We start from the raw sequence: 16,828 nt of genomic DNA on the forward strand, positions 1-16,828 counted from the left end.
TATGCAGACTGATGATATTGATATAGATGTTTGCTCACAGCAGGCAAGCAGTGGGCTTGATGCAGAAATTACTAAGGGAAACTTTCTATCCTTTCCTTTGCTGAAGATCAGACTATATGGTCTCATTCCATTTTACAAGATTATTTTAATGTTCATTTGTTTGCATTTCCTTGGAAAATCTATATACATTTTAGTACGTGCTTGTACCCTCACATTCTCTAAAGCAAAAAAGACTAACTCTGCAAAATGTCAAACCTACAACAGAGGTAAAAGAAATGCTATGAAGTGAAGAGCAAAGATTCGTTCTTTTTCGGGGTGGTATAGGATCTTAGACAATAAAGAATTGCAGGGTGAAGTTAAGGTGAAGTTGTAGAGGTGTTTCTAAAGGAGCACACTTCTAAGAGGGCATGTTGCCCCACAAATTTCAGTCACTGGGACAGGGGTTTAGGAAGGGCTGAGAACAGAACAAGAATTTCTCTCTGCTGCATGTATCCTCCTTCGAAAGGATGGGTGTAGCACAAAAGATCACAGAAAATATCTAATCGTATTCTGCCATCTGGGAAAAAATTTCTTCTTCCACATCTAAAGATAATGCCTGTGCCATACACTGGCAACAAAGACTGAGTCCCTACTGTAAACTGAAAGCATTAAGCATATCTGTTCAAAGGCAATATTGCTCCTGCTGAGCATATTCTGCTGCTTCTACTTTTTCATATTTTTGAGTTAGAAAGACTGGGTTGAAGTCTGAGTCCTTCAGAGTCTAATAGAAGTTTTATCCGCGTTCAAGCTAGAGGAGACACAATTACTAGGAGCGTAAGATCACAACCAATTATAGCTTGATCATTGATGCTGCAACTGTGATGGGAAATTTTGCCCAAATATACAGTGAAAGGGAGTTCTGAAATCATTCAATTCTGTGCAAAATAGAAGTGCAAGTTTATAGAGACGTTGGAAAGCTGGGGAAGGTGATAGGAAAAGGAGTTAGCTAGGGAGTTTCTTTAGGGCTCTTCAGTGTATTATCTGTATGATTTTATTCTTGTGCAAACCCAGCAAAATATAGGACTGACCCCGAATGAAATAAGTCTCTGCTGCAAATTTAATGTAAAATTTAGTTTTTGAAAGATACAGCTTTAACCTGCAGAGCTTTTTAGCCCTGTTTAATATGAGGCACTTTTATTACTAAATTTCTCCTGAAGATTGAACAGTCCATTCAGAAGGGGAAACGGATAATTTTGATGATATTTAGACCAAATTTAGACTTGATATAGATGTCCAAGTATCTTAGCAGCACAAAAAGAAAAAAGCAACAATAAAAAAATGCACTTTTTTTCAACCCTTTTACTAAACAATGAAAACCCTCAAATGGCAAAATCAATTTTAACATACCTGTTTATTTTAACTCTTCTCAGCCTAACCATTACAGACCGTGTGTATCTGAGAATGTTTATTCTCAGCATACATAGATTGATACAGGTGATAGTGCTAAAGAGATAGTGCCTGTTCCCATCATCTGAAAGACATCTGAGCTGCAGGTAAGATTATCAGGACAACTTCCATGCCAACAGGCATGGTATCTTCTGATTCACTGTATGCCTAATTACATTCACTGGACGCATTTTATTTGAATAACTGGCCCAATACATAGGACCATTTTTCCTATTAGAAACACCTTACTAGTAGGCTAAGAAATCAGGTTGAGTTTCCACTGGTTCATCTAGTTTAATAACCTAGTTTAATAAGCAGCCAGGATGCACGGTGGTTTGGGCACTTACAACTCAAAGGAAACGTCTTGTCTGTTTTACCTGCAGTAAAATCTCATTGGTAGATCTCATGGGAACATCAAAGATTTCTCATAAGGCCAAAAGCTGAACATTCTTCATACTTAAAGGGGTTTTATATTATTAAATTCACACATGCACACACACACGCAAAAGGAAAACTATGTTTTTTTGTTTGTCTTCCTTAAGGTCAATTAAGTAATAAAGTATGTCATCCTAGAAGGAAAACCCTGAAAGGAAACAATGCATCTTATTTACAAAGGAGCCCAGGAAACAGTTGGAAGTACTTGGTTATACTGATCAGTTAAAGCTGAAGCACTGAGCAAAGGATGTGTCAGAGACTGTAATTAGCAAAGTAAATACCAGACCTATATAGAAATATGAGAATACACAGAAACAAACAAACAAACAAAAAACTGCAAGAGCTGAAATTCTCCAGAAATTTGGAGGGCAGCTACGGAAGGCTTAAATAATGTCACTTTTTGAATAAGCCAGGAGTAGTGCCAGTAAAAAGAAAGATAGTCAGAGGGTTTTCTTTTTTTTCTTTTCCCCAACAATAGCTTATTCTCAAATACTTGATGTTTTTAAATAGCTTTCTTTTAAGTTGGACAAAGGAGACTAACCATGAACTGTATTACAGAAATTTGAGGGATAATACTTGAAAATGAAATATAAGGGACATAAAAAGGTAAAACACAGAAAAGCTCATATAAAAAATAAAGTCTTTTTGCTATTCCAAAAAAAATGTTCATTCCTACCCTTCCTTTCTCTTTCTCCCCAATATAGAAATTACTTTTTCAGTTACAGATGCATGAGTTGCAATTTATGCATTGAATTTAAACATCTGAGCAATCTGGACAAACTTTCTCTCATCGTTTAGTAAAAATCAAGAACATTCATAAACTCAATTGAAAAATGAAACAACAACAAAAAATCAAAAGCAAAGCCTGCCCTGTCCCAGAGAATGATTGTGTGAGCTAGTGTTGTGGATGAAGGCAGGTCAAGCCACGTATATGAGAGAGGCCAAACTGCATTTATTTCCAAATCATGTTATTAACAGAGCAAGAGACTTATGTCAAATACAGGAGTAGAGCGTACCCACCACAGGGGAGCAGCAGGCACAGGATTGGAAATACTTTTTAAAGCCACTAGAGGGAGGATTCTTAAGATGACGTAGAATATTGTGTCTTAGAACTTAAAGACTGAAAAAAATCGAATGTGGAACCCAAAATTTTAGTCTTGAATGAAAAGAATGATATCAAAAAAAGATGTTGAAACTTGGGTATGTTAGAAACTCTGGCCATTAGTGAACACAACAATGTGCAGTACAGCAAGTCCAAGGGACCATACAAGGAATTTAAGCAGTTTCAGCAGTGCTGACTTATGTTGTATAGATGTATGTTTGCATGAATTTATATGGAATCATAGAACAGTTTGGGTTGGAATTCCCTTTAAACACCATCTAACTCACCCCTTGACCCCACCCCCCCCACTATGGTCAGGGACATCTTTTGCTAGATGGTGTTGCTCAAAGCCCCATCCAAACTGACCTGGAACAATTCCAGGGATGGGGCATCCACAACCTCTCTGGAGAACCTGTTCCAATGACCCATCTTCATAGTGAAGAATTTCTTCCTTATGTCTAATCTAAATCTACCCTCCTTTAGTTATATCCAGAATCTAAAAATTAGTGGAAAGCAGCATCCAAGTAATAACAAAATTTTTGGAATCTGAGTTGTCATCTGTTGGCATTTTAAATCCCTTTATCATCATATACAGATGCTCTAGATGGGGCAAAGGAATGTTAATCATGAGACTGTGGCTCCATGGTTCTGCCTGTGCCTTTAGTTGCATCAATTTACATTGGAATCATTTTCCCTCAAAAGTAAATTCAAAGAATGAATTCGGAAGAAAAACCTTGATAGAGAGGATTTTGAATCTACCATTTTGCTCCCTGATGGAACTCTAGAGTGGCTGACCTGCATGGTAGGCCATCTTCTTCAGAGAAAAACAAAACAGCCCTTTTCAGTGCCTTTGAAATAGTATTAATTCTTCATCTGAGTTGGCATAGACTGAAGTAATTGAGAAATCTTAGAAGACTTCAGCAGATACCACTGGAAGAGAAAGTGTCTAAAAATACTGCAACTTGACAAAAGCTTACTTTTTCCTTAGTTAGAAAAACACTCTTAAACTAGAACATATCTCAGCATGTAGCAAGGGAAAGATATGCATTGCTGAATAGCTTGACCATACACTGAGGGAACAAAAGAGTTACAGAAGTGCATTACATTATGTAACATGAAGCGCTTCATCGGGGCCTGGTGGTACCAATCCAGGATGTCTGAGAATAAAGTCTGAGGAACCTGAAGAAGCAACATCTGAAAATACGTTAAAACTATAAAGAAACTTTCATACATAGAAATAAAAGGAAGTGTTCAAATTCAGAGTGATGTGGATACTAATCAGAACAGAGAAGAACATCTGTTAAGTATAAAAGCAACTTTTAAAAAAATCTTTTCATAGATAAATTATTTGTCATTCTAGTATTATGCCTCTCTATAAGAAACCATGATGTGAAAAAATATAAGTGATATTTTTCATGTAATAGAATAACTAGAAAAAGAATTCTAATCAATTCAGATCAAGTATAATATTGGACCATATGTAGCATGCCTTCTTAATGGAATAAAAGGAAAAAAATCACACACAGAATTTGATTTAACAAAATGAGTTTGGGTAATCTAAACTAAGTTATTTGGCAATGTAGGCAGCCACTGATAAAGGACACAAAAGTATGAATGATGAAATTACAGGAAACTACTCAATGTGTATTAGCAGCCACAGTGGGGCATGTGATAAACTCCATTTTGTTATGCTTCATAAATGCAGCATCTCAAAAGTTTTGCTCCAAATGATGTGTTGAATTTGAAGAAAACTACAGCATCTATTGACCTTTCAGGAAGTACCTTAAAGTTAAATATTGAGTACTGCCGAAATTTGTTATTTCTATATGCGAATTGCTCTTTTACTTTCTGATAATTAAGTTTATCATTTTAACCCCAGAATTATTTGACTATGCATTTTTTTTCACACATAAGCAGATGGTAGTTTAGTTGCAAATAAATGTAGCTTCTCCTTAGGATATTTTATTTGTAAATATAAAAGAAAGCAGAAGGAAATTCTTCCCGAGGGTTCAGGTCATCTTTACCATATTTAGACAGGGTGAAACACGCTTAAGAAAAGCTAATATTTAAATGCTTATTGGTATCTGGTATTGTACCAGAGGGTCACAACCAGTTCCGCATTTCAGTCTTGAACAGCCCCACCACACTGGTACATATGGCTGGAGATGCATTCACTCCACTTTCAGACCTCCTGGTTTTGACATGAAAGCTCTCATGGCCCTTGCAAGGTGGCCACATTTTCTCTTAAGAGTTTGATTTTGTATTTTGATTGAAATCTATTAAAAATATTTGGCCACTGAATTCAAGTGGTTCCATTCAGGTTTTATGCAAACAAGGTAAACCAGAGCCACTGACAATAAGCATTTACCCACTTGATCTTACATATTATAAACACACATATTATAAATATATTTTGTGTAAATATAAATATACACACCTCTATCTATAAATATAGATAAACTAAAATTGTCAGATGTCACTTTTAAAACTGTCCTTGCTTCTGAAAAAAAGTTTAAGAAAACACCACAAGCGCGTTTCATTTTACTTTTAGATGTTTTTATCCTGTTGGAGCTTTTTTCTGCAAAGTAGTTATATTACTTTTCAGATAATAGGATAGATAGCATCCATCTTCCCCACTCCTACTGAAATACAAGCTACACAAACACATCTATCTGCTTAGTGCAAACAACAGTATTGCTGTTTCATTTATTTTTTAAAAAACTCATTCCATCTCTCAATTTTAGTTTGGTTATGAAAGAAAGCTACCAATGAAAAATACTGCATTCAGATAGATGAGGACAATTTTACTCTGCACATTTACACCGATGTCATTTTTCATCAGTTAATTGGAGACAGTTATGCCTCAGTGTTAAGCTGGGTTCATATTGATGATAAAAATAATGACAGCATAACAAAAATGTATGACAAACTGTGTTACACACCAATTAGCAAGTCTTACTCTGATACTATTATGAGGGAAATGAAAGGCAGATCCAGATAGAAATGATGCATTTTGTTTTGGGGAAGCCTTTTCCACCCTCTGAAGCAGTAACTTAGCCCCAGAAACGCCTGTAATGAGGCCTCGCAGGGACCACTTTCTCCATACATCTTATTAGCACGCTTCAGTGGGCCCCAGCCATCCCATGCTCGTTTTGCCATTGGAGACCTAGTTAGGCTGTACAGGAGATGGAGGGCAGAACATCTATTGCAGGGACTTTTTGCCAGACACTTCATCACTAATGAAATCAGGATTTATAAGAGCAGCAGTCTCTGTCTATCTTAAATCTTGGCCTAAACAAATTGGGAAGGCAAAGTAGAGCTACTGACGGGTTGAGAAAGTGCCACTGAGGATGAGAGTGATAAACCGTCCGGTTCAGTGCGGGCAGTAATTTATAAAATCAACCGAGGAGAAAGTAAGACGTTTCTGTACAAAGAGAGCCATCAGTCTCTCCTTCCAAAAATACCTACTTTGTGTGTGGGTTTTTTAGTTTCAACTTAAAGAGCTGACAAACATAGAATTGGAGGCAACAGAACAAATCTCAGCAAAGCAGCTAAGTAGGTGGCGGTGCTATAAATGAAACTGAAAAGCTCATATACTGTATTTATATCACGTCACTGAAGAGAATCACAAAATCACTGTCTGGACTTGATTGCTTTAGTAATCAACAATGTACTTCGCCAAATACCCAGATACGTACACAAATCTGTTCTAAAAAACAGCCATGATCAGAACTGCATAGACTGATTTCAGCTGAAGGGGATCTAATCTGAGAGTTCCTTGATGATGCTCTGTGTCTTTCAGCAGAAAGCAATTTCAAACAGCATTGAAAACAGAACTAAATGGATACAAGCAAGACTGCAAACAGAATTCCTTCAGTAACTTACAGTAGACAACAGAGTTCTCATCCCTGCTCCCAATTAATTTAATAATCTCTATTCATTTATCAAGGATGGAGGATTGTAACCATTCTGGTTGTTGAATGATGAATAGAATATTGACTGAGGGACACAGAACAAGTGTAACCAAGGCTGTAAGGACAACTGGAAAATGAGCTGCTTAAATTAAGCAGGGAAGCTTTTTAGCATTTGGCTTCACAGCTTATTTCCATTTCTTTTGCTTGCTTTCATTGGTATTGGATTTTGACAGGGCAAACTCCTGTATTTATGCTCACCGACTCTGCTTCCACTTCAGCCATCTCATCCCTCCTTCATCCTACAGGTAAAGGTCTCCTCTGTTTTCTTTGCAGCTTTGTGACCTGGATGATAAAGTATGCAATTACTTAGAGATGCACTAGGACTTCATGCTATGATATGGATCAAAAAAGTTTTCCACGAAAACTTTTGGGAAAAAAATGAAGACAAGATCATTGAAATAGTTATGCAAAGATTCTCCAGTTTGGCAGTGCAAAGTGGAAGTGGTTTAAAAGTCAGAGAAGTGGGACAGGAAAAAAAAAAAGAAAAAAGAACATAATGTACTCTTTTTTTTTTTTTTTGCAAAGGCCATTTTTTGCCACCGACACTGCTTTAAACAAAACATTTTTATATACTCCAACTTCAGGTCTGATATTAAACATGCTTTTTCTTGGGAAGTGCAAAGATTGAGCTAACTTGTGAGTGCAAGTAAGTGTATTCAGATTATTCATGTGCCTAAAGGAGGCAGAACATACCGAATGGTCTGCGATAAACTGGTCAATGTTTTCCACGTGAAAACAACAACAACAACAACAAAAAAACAACACCAAAACCATACACCTTTGTTTTTCATTTTTCTTGCTACTTCTGTCCGTTTCTTTCTGCTTTCCTAGCTTGTGCTTGTGTAGGGTAAAGGATATTTCATACCTTTGCTTAAAAATTTGCTAATCACCAATCTAGAAAAACATGCAGTGATTTCTTTTCATTCTTGTCAGAAAGACGATCCCAGTTAGGAAAAACTCAGCACATCAATGCTTGTAAGCTCACACTCAAAGAAAAACAGAGTTGCTATTATCATTTTTAGAATATCATGATAAGAAAATTTATTGCACAATTTTTCCTTTTATTATGTGCCATCATTGTAAACGCAGGCGAGATGGCTTGTGTGTTCCCATAGCCATCTGGCTCCACTTCTCTGTTAACGTGGATTTTATCCATGTTGCCCTCTCCATTCCTGCCCAGATGCGAGCCTCATCCACCCTGTCTTGAGCGGGGGGGGGGGGGGGGGGGGGGATGAAGAAAGAAAATGGAAGTCTGCTACAGTACTGAGAGCCCCAAGCTTTTCCCCTTGTTCTCCTGCAAATGGCTCTCCTCCTACTGGCATTTGCACATCAGGAGGTTTTCAGTACAATATCTGGGATCCTCTACCCTGAAGACAAGACCCAGACCTTCTCTGCAGGGCTCCTGCTTGCTACCCATTGCTTTTTTTTTTTTTTTTTTAAATTAATTTATTTTTTTAATCGCAGGATATTAAAGCGTGCTATAAAGGAGGGGATCTATACCTACTCATCCCTCCCTGTTGCTCGAGTGCATCAGAAATAGAAAAACCCGTGCTCAGCAACTGGAGCTGGGGGCTGGCATGGCAGTACCTTCCCTGCAGTAGGTTGCCCATCGCAAGATTTCCCCTTAGGAAAGGCACCCTTGTGCTTTCCCTTCCCAGAAGAATAATCTAACTGTTGGCAATTTATTTTAAAATCTATTTGCTGGAGTGCTGCAGCTAAGCAGCTCAAGCAGCACATTGGCAGGAACATTGGCTGGAGTCTTTTTTCTCTGCCTGAATGGCTGAAATTCATTACAGAGAGGCCATAAATTGGTAGAAACCCTTGTGCTGAGATGCCTCAGAAACATCCCAGGCCATTCACAGCCTCAGCTGTGATTCTGGGAGCTGAAAGCTTCTGCAGCACTGGCAGCAGTGATGGACGGCTCACAGGGAAGGGCTGAGGAGCTGCAAATGGGCTCCTTCTAATGGAAACTGGATTAATAGGGTTAGCTGCAAGGCCTGGATTAACTAATTATGAGCCCAACGGTGAGTTGCCTGCTCTGGGGATTGGCAGGGAAATAGGAAAGAGCCTTTTTTATTATTATTTATTTTTATTTATTGTCCTGATGGAGACATAACAAGTTTAGGTCCACGAAAAGCAGCCTCCTCCATGTCCCCATGTATCTCCCCATCAGAGCTGCGCTCTCCACTGTTATTTCATCCCTTACTGGTTTATTAAAGTACCCTCTGCTACTGTTCTATTAAGGACAGCTTAATATGTAAAGCTTTATGGAAGCTATCCAGACTATATTTAATGGCAGTCAGTCTGCAGTGAGAGACCGCAATTTTTCTTCATGGTCCCATGCAGATGGCAGAGTACCTCCTGGGGACGAAAACCAGTGTCCAAGAAACTTCCTCACAAAGCTTACAATGAGAAGGGTGCTCACTCCTGTCCCATGTACTCAACCCCATGAAAATAAATAAATAACAACAAAGGAAAAAAAAATAAAAACCCAACAACCAACACTTCCAGTTCAACCATGCCCAGCTCCTTTCGTTCTGCACCAGGTTCAGTCAAACCTTCCAAACTGGGCTTATTTCCACTTTCCAAAGAGGACAATATCCATAGACTTTTTTTTTTTTCAATAATTCTCCCTTTTTTCATAAGTATAAATTACATACATTAGAGACTCTTGCCTGAATTTGGATTTGGTCCCACAATCCCTTCTAAAAAGTAGTGCCAATACTTCTATTGTTATCTACACGCACATAATGTTTAGGCTCAGTATTACTGTGCAAACAAATGGTATCTGCAAAGATGGCTTTTTTTCTCATATAAAGCTCTATCCCTCTTCTATTTCTGTTTGCAGAGCTGCACATCAGTTTATAGTCTGGAAGTTATGTAAGTTAATTTATCTTAACTTTGTATTTTTTGCCATTTTCTTTCTTGCTCCCAAGGAAAAAAAAATAAATTGAATTTCCTATCAAAAGGCTTTTCCTATCTAAAATTGATTTTAGTGAAATGGGGTCTTTGTGTGAGTTCTGTGCTTGTGTAATCCTTGCTAAATGTCTTTACAGGTTGGTGAGCTAAATCTCATGACCCAGATCCTGAGCTTCTTAATTCTGTCTTCATTCAAGCAAACACCACTGGTATCAAAGAGAGTTTGCCTGAGTAAAGGACCTTAGGGTTTATCCCAGGAGAGTAAATAGCGCTTAAGCTTCAGAGTAAGTGCTGAACTCTTTAACATTTTGTTTGCTGATATTGATTTCTTTGTACCCAAAGAATTTTTTTGGATCTACATTAGAGAGTGAATCATTGCTTAAATAATGCACTACCAGAAATACACAGTTTTTACTGACTACAGTTTGCCCTGCAAGATAAGAAAAGTTTTGCATAGTATTTCTATTGTGGTGTTCTAGCAACACGATAGCACTCTATAGGATTAGGCTTACAAGGTATTGCATTATATACTCATATATTGCAATCATCTTTTTTTAATTTTTATTTCCTCTCTCCACTCATACTTAGTCTGCAGAACTTCATCTTTCTAATAGTAAATAAAAATCATGGAGACTCCCCTCTCCTCTTTAACATGCCACTTCCATATTGATTTTAATTGAGTTACCGAGTTTGCAGCGTTGCAGGGAAGAAAGGCAGATCTGCAGAACCCAGACACATTATAAACAGCATATACATAAAAATGAAATGGAATAGCCCAATCATCCTTCCCCAAAACATTTTCATTTCAGAAAAAAAAGAAAAGAAAATAGAAAATATCTATTTTGTCATAATATAACGGTTGTACTGTGCATGCATCTCTAAATTCTATCTTTCTCCCTACAGCTGTTTCATGGATATAAAGATATTTTTCTGGCTCGCTTTGATCATTTTGAATCCAGAATTCGTTCTGTCACTTAAAATGGGCTGACTATTTCTCTACCTGTCGGAATAAGCAAACTTTCACAACCACCAATTTGTTGCCCTTGTTGCTACCAGAAGGGACCACAGTCTAAGTCACCAAATTAAACACAGCCTTGCAGATTCTGAAGCTTCTGAGAAATTGGGCAGCAATTCATTCCAACTGTCTTCTTCTCTTCCCCTCTAATGTCAGTGAAGGCCTCCAATTCTCCAACTTCTAAAATTAGAGGCAAATACAAATAGCAGCTGTTGTTTCTGCTGCTCTGAATAATTCATGGCAGTTCCCTTTCAGTTTTGTGATATTATTTATACCCTACAACATATAGGGTATGGGAAGATTCCTGGATTTTCAAGTTATGGAATACAAAGACATTTTGGGAAAATAACAGACCTTACCCCTTTTGTTCTCCCCTTTATGTGTACCCTCTGAATTCATGCTAAGATATGAAGTTCAGAAACACTCCCTGGAAAGTGTTCAGCTAACAGAGGATCTGTAATGAACATTTTAAAATATTAAAACCCCAGCAAACTTATTTATTGTTCAGTTGAAAATCTCCAGGCTGAAAGTTTGGGGTATGTAACCTTGCACTTCGCCAGGGACTGGGACAGGCTGTCTGGGCTGTGATTTTCCTATCCAGTTTTAGGACAGATGAAAAAAGTCATAACTACAGACAGCTGACAATTTTTCAATTAACTATTTTTAGCTAATGTGTGCTAGTATATGAAAATTGAAATGAGTCATAAAACTGTGACAGTTTTGACAAATCATCCATGTTTCAATATTGTCAAACTGAAACGTTATACTAGTCAAAAGGACTTGACATTTTTAAAAAGCAAGGTAAAAAAAACTAAACTAAAATGTGTTGAAATCTTTAGCGTTAACTTCTCAAAGATATTTAGTTATATTTATTTAATGTTCATATCAATCCTGAATGATGTTTCTTTTTTTTTTTTTTCCCCCTTCTGAGATCTCAAAAAATTCTCATATAATGGCAAAACAATTCTCTGCAGTGAAAACACTAACATACTGGGACGCTTCCAGAAATTCTCAGAAACTGATAAAATCACTATGAGTGACATTAGCACATGGGAACTGCTGGTTCTTGCAAAGTGTTGTCCTTGAGAAACTCTATAGAAAGAGAAGTGCATGGTTGCTTTAATAAATAGTTTCAATGAGAGCTAAAAGGAGATTGTTTATTTAGAAGTGATATTATTTATATATATATATATATATTTAAAAAAAAAAAGTGATATAACAATCTAACCACCTCTAAGTTACTCTTAATTTCCCTATCAGGCACCATGTTCTACTGATAAATCTTTTAGAGAAAGCTGTCATCCCTGTGATGGCTTTGGCTGGGACAGAGTTAATTTTTATCACAGAGGTTTGTATGATGCTGCATTTTGCGCGTGATGAGCTCTGCTTTCTTGGAAGTGGCTGAACATCTGCTGCCAATGGGAAGGCATTGCAAGGGAAAGGAGTGCAAGGTTTGGCTTGCACACGCAGTTATTGCTTTATCTAGCAATCTGTCTTTGTCTCAGCCCAAGAGTCCCCACACTTCCACCTTTCTGATTCGCTCCTCCACCCCACCTGGGGAGAGTGAGCGAGTGGCTGGGTGGTGCTGAGCTGTCTGCCGGGGCTATGCCACACCAGTCCCTGATAAGCGTGTTACAGCGATGGAAGGTACTCACAGAGCAGACTTGGAGGCCTTTTACATAGGGCACCCCTTCAGTAGTCTGAAGGAAAAAAAAAAAACAAAAACAAAAAACCAAACACCAAGGAAATGAAAGCATGAAAGAACTGGTGGCATCATGGGCTTGCTAAAACCCAGCAGAACAGTTTTATGCAGCCTGGCCCTAGCTTTTTTTTTTTTTTTTTCCTCCCCCAAAACCTCTTGCAGACCAAGCTCTCAGACGCAATGACTCTGATACTGCTCTCACCTCTCACTTTGCCCACACAACCCTGACCGCTGCCAGGTGAAGGACATCGCAGGACAGACTGAGCTGAGCCACTTCCCCAAGAGCTCTCTCATTTCCTCAGTTGTTTTCTCTAGAACTGCCTTGAATGATCCCCTGGTCACATTCCCAAACTATTTTTGAGGAAAATCCAGAATGAACTAATTAACTAATGAATGAACAAGACTGTACCAGCAAGCACGGGCATCACCAAAATGTTATTTGGTGCTTGCCTACTAACGGAGCTGCCTCATGCACGCATCGCTGTAATTCATTGCATACCTGTGACACAGCACCCACCAAACCCAGACCAGACCGTGGTGGGGGACACACGGAGGAAACGGCAACATGGTGGTGGTCACACGCAGCAACAGAAGGTTGGAAGGTCAGCAGTACAGAGCCTTACATCCACTGCTGCTCCTGCTGACAGCACAAGCCTACTCAAGGGAAGGCAATAGGAAGAATTTGGATCAAGCTCTTTATCTATTTACTTTCAATCTATATTTGCTGCATCTTAGTGCAGAAGGCTGTGTTTTAGTACTTCAGTATATAACCTTGGGTGTACGCTGCTGAGATGCCAGTTTCTAAAGAAAGCAGACCTAGCTTTACCAAGTAATAAAATGCTGTTTTCATATTCTCTGCTTTTCAGAGAAGAATGGTCTGTAGATTTAACATCTTGCTAAACAAAAAGCAGCATCTAAATATATAACTGCCCTTAGAGATTTCCCCCCAGAAATTCAGTTCTGTAAATACTGTTGTGATGTCCCCCAAGAGGTACAATGTGCCCCCCTCCAGAGAGCTGGGTCTCCATCACCTTGGCTGTTTCAGACCAAGACTGACTCCAGGCATTTGCTCTTACAGGCAGCTCTCAGGCTGGGCAGAAAGAGAGAGGACATGCAGGTGTGGGAAGCTTTCTGGGTCTCTGCAAAAGAAGGTACAGATTTTCTCTTCAGGCTGGTGCCATCAGCAGGTTGATGAGCTGGGCCAGCGGCTGCACTGAGCCTTTCTCTCCAGGAACACAAGCAGGAATGCCTGAGATGTGGCCCTGCAAGTGACAGCTGCCAGTGCTGTCATCTGCTCTGCCCTGCATGCAGCAGCATGGGTGCCATCCGCTTGGCTCGCTCGCAGGAGTATGGGCACGGATGGGAAAAAGAGATTGGAGGTAACTGATGGGACCAGATTTTAATACCTGTGTTCAAATGAGGCACCTAGCTCTGTATTCCCTACAGACACCTGATTCTTGACATGATGCAGAAATAAACTGTCAGCTGTGCAGCAATGCTGTCATTGTAACTCTGCATTTACATGTGCTGGTGTTTGCAGGCGCATTGTGCAGCCTCGAGTCCCAAAGGCCCGTCCCACTCAAAAATAAAATAAAAATTAAAAAAAATCTGAATTCATTAGCAGACTACAGAGAGCTTGTGGCCAGAAGTACTCTAGGGTAAGGAGGAGCCATCGGAACAGATGATCACAAAGTGAGGGGAGGTGGGGAAGATAAAGTGATTTTATGACATGCACCAAAAGCATCACATGCTGGCTTGCAGCTGCATGCTTGTGCATTCATCAAGAGACACTGGGAACAAATCACCTAAGAAAACCTGGCATTTCTCATCTTTGATGTTTGTATCAAAATATATACTTGTTCCAGTCCTGCTTTTTTGCAGAATACTACCCTGACTTCAGAGTCAATATTTTATTCCTTCCTTTTTTTAACCTGGCATCTGGCGTATCAGATAGCAACTGGCACCAGCATAAATAACATTTCAAATTAAAAATAATGAGCTGCATGTGTGTAACTCACTTTGTTTTTAGCTAATTGTCCCTAATTTATGCAGCTGAAGTGTCTTGCAGTTTCCTATGATTAAAGGCTACCGTGTTTAACTTGTCATGGAATTCATTTAGGAAATCAAATGACTCCAACTCCAGTGCTCAAACTGCTTTCCTCTGGGGCTTGAGGCGGGTGGGGAGAGGTAAAATCTACATTTTTTTCTACCCTGTTGGTAAAAGACAAGCACTTCCTAATTACAGCATGAAACAAAGCACGTGTATAGGGTTTCCAAGGAAAGCAGCTTTTATATAATCAATGTGCTGTTAAGAGCCTGAGGGCAAGATGTTCTTCTTAAAACTACACAGATGATCTTGACACAGATAGTCTGCTCTCCTGGTATGTGCAGAAGGCTACTGACAGCATTCAGATGCGTAGAGAAGAATTTTGATTAAGGATATATGGGGGATAATAAAATTGCCACTGATCAAATATACAATGAAATAGATTACGTGACACTTAATAAAAGAAGTAATGCACTAATGTTGGGATAAAATACAGACAGTTATCTTATTCAAGTCTATTTTCCATTAAATCTGCCTGTTTGCAGGTTGCAATGCCGCCAGACTCAATCTTCCAAAAATAATAACAATAATGTCCCAAACAAACCACATAAAAAGAAAATAATTGATTTTTCCATTCAATTTCTAGCAGTTCACAGTCTGATTTTTTATTATTTTTTTTGTAGATTTTCCATATGAGGAGTTTTACTTCTCTGCAAAAATAGGAAACTTCAAACTTCAGGTTTTCACATTTCTACATTGTTCGTTGGCACTACAGTTCTGTTTTCAGTTAAAAAAAGCAGGCAACCCGAACTCAAAAAAATATATATATATATGGGCTCATTAAAAAGGAAAATAATTGTAGTAAATTCAGTCTTTCAAGAGGAAGATGAATGTAAGATATTATGTTAGCATGATTTTATTAATATTTTTAAGAGACCCACCTAACATTATGTGTTAAGATAAGTTTCAGTAGCAAACTCTTCTCTAGTATTGATTAGTACTTTTGTACTTGTACAATTTGCTAAAAAAGGTAAAGAGAAAAGAGAAGTACAAAAATTTGGTCTTATGTTTTATTATTCTAGAACAAACTAGAAATAATAGGTCCAGCTTGAATAGGACAGCATTAGTGTACAAGTCACATTACTCCAGCATTAAGCCTATCATAAAATCTTAACATTTTGCATTCTTTTGTTGTTTCTGCTATTAAATTAAGTTTTCTATAATGCAACTTGAGCATCCATTCTGCCAGAGTAGGGCAAGCTAAATTAGTGGGGTTTTTTTTGGTTGGTTTTGTTTTCTCCTGTTTTCAGCAAAACCTTTTAAGCTACTATACGTAACAGAAAATTCATCTCAAGGAAAATGAGTAATGATGAATTGCAATAATTTTCAGCTTTTACCAAGAGCCACCAGTAAAGCTTTTATATCTTGAATTATGTTTAGTTTATTAGAAAAAGAGAGATAAATTACACAATGTCATATTTACAATTCATCACGAAAAAATAGTCCTTTTCTTCCTCATTCTCCCCCCACATCTTGGTGCACAATTTAATGTGGAATCAAGTATATAAAAGAGTAAAAGCCTTTGGTAGCTAACTATGCTATGCTATGATGTGACGTGTATTTGCTGTTCATGCACTTAAGGGAAAAAAATGCATGGTATTATAGGGGGAAAGCATTTGACAAAATTCCTAAAGTTGCAGTCAGAATACACACACACACAGACATGACAAGTTTCACTGTTACTCTACATTTCTTTTGTTCAGAGACAGCCACTTTCTAAACTAATTGGAAGAAGGCTCTTAATTTCATGGTTTGGAGAGTGGAAAAAAACCCCACAGCCTGACCCTTACACTATTCTTCTGTCTCACTGTTTAAAATTCATGGTCTGGTAATCTGCTTTTAACTGACACTCTACTTACAAAAGGGCCTTGCTAAAATATTTTCTGACAATGAAATATGATGCGATTAACCTCTTGCCATACCTACCCCCTCAAAGAATGCAGGCAGCATATTGCAGGCTGGCAACATTTAGCAGGTTGGTGAAATAATAGTCTTATCGGAGCTTGCATCAATTATTCATTGCAGGGTCAAGGAGGTTGATTTGGGGAGATGCTGAATTCTGCATCTTCTGTTTATCTGCATGGGAATGGGGGGCGGTCGGCGCCTCAGGACTCTGGCTGTGTTTGGTAATTAGTCATGTCCTGGCTCC

General features: G+C 38.3%; 1 protein-coding gene across 7 annotated transcripts in view; it reads right to left on the minus strand.

The window, feature by feature from the left end:
* The window catches only part of LOC308178967 (uncharacterized protein), a 308,966-nt gene that overhangs the window by 129,097 nt on the left and 163,041 nt on the right, over positions 1 to 16,828 (minus strand). For 4 of the 7 annotated variants that reach the window (XR_013940072.1, XR_013940073.1, XR_013940074.1 and 1 more), the window contains one exon: positions 7,135 to 7,218. Coding sequence is in view for 2 of the 7 variants with exons in the window: in XM_080558284.1 (XP_080414410.1) it covers positions 7,176 to 7,218 (43 nt within the window). In the remaining 5 variants the exon portion in view is untranslated. Of the gene's footprint in view, positions 1 to 7,134; positions 7,219 to 9,056; positions 11,963 to 12,525; positions 12,571 to 13,071; positions 13,227 to 16,828 lie in introns of those variants that run through there. The other 3 variants (XR_013940075.1, XR_013940076.1, XM_080558285.1) reach the window with 3 other exon arrangements.

The sequence above is a fragment of the Anser brachyrhynchus genome, assembly GCF_964034855.1.
Source record: "Anser brachyrhynchus genome assembly, chromosome: 16".
Taxonomy (NCBI): Eukaryota; Metazoa; Chordata; class Aves; order Anseriformes; family Anatidae; genus Anser; species Anser brachyrhynchus.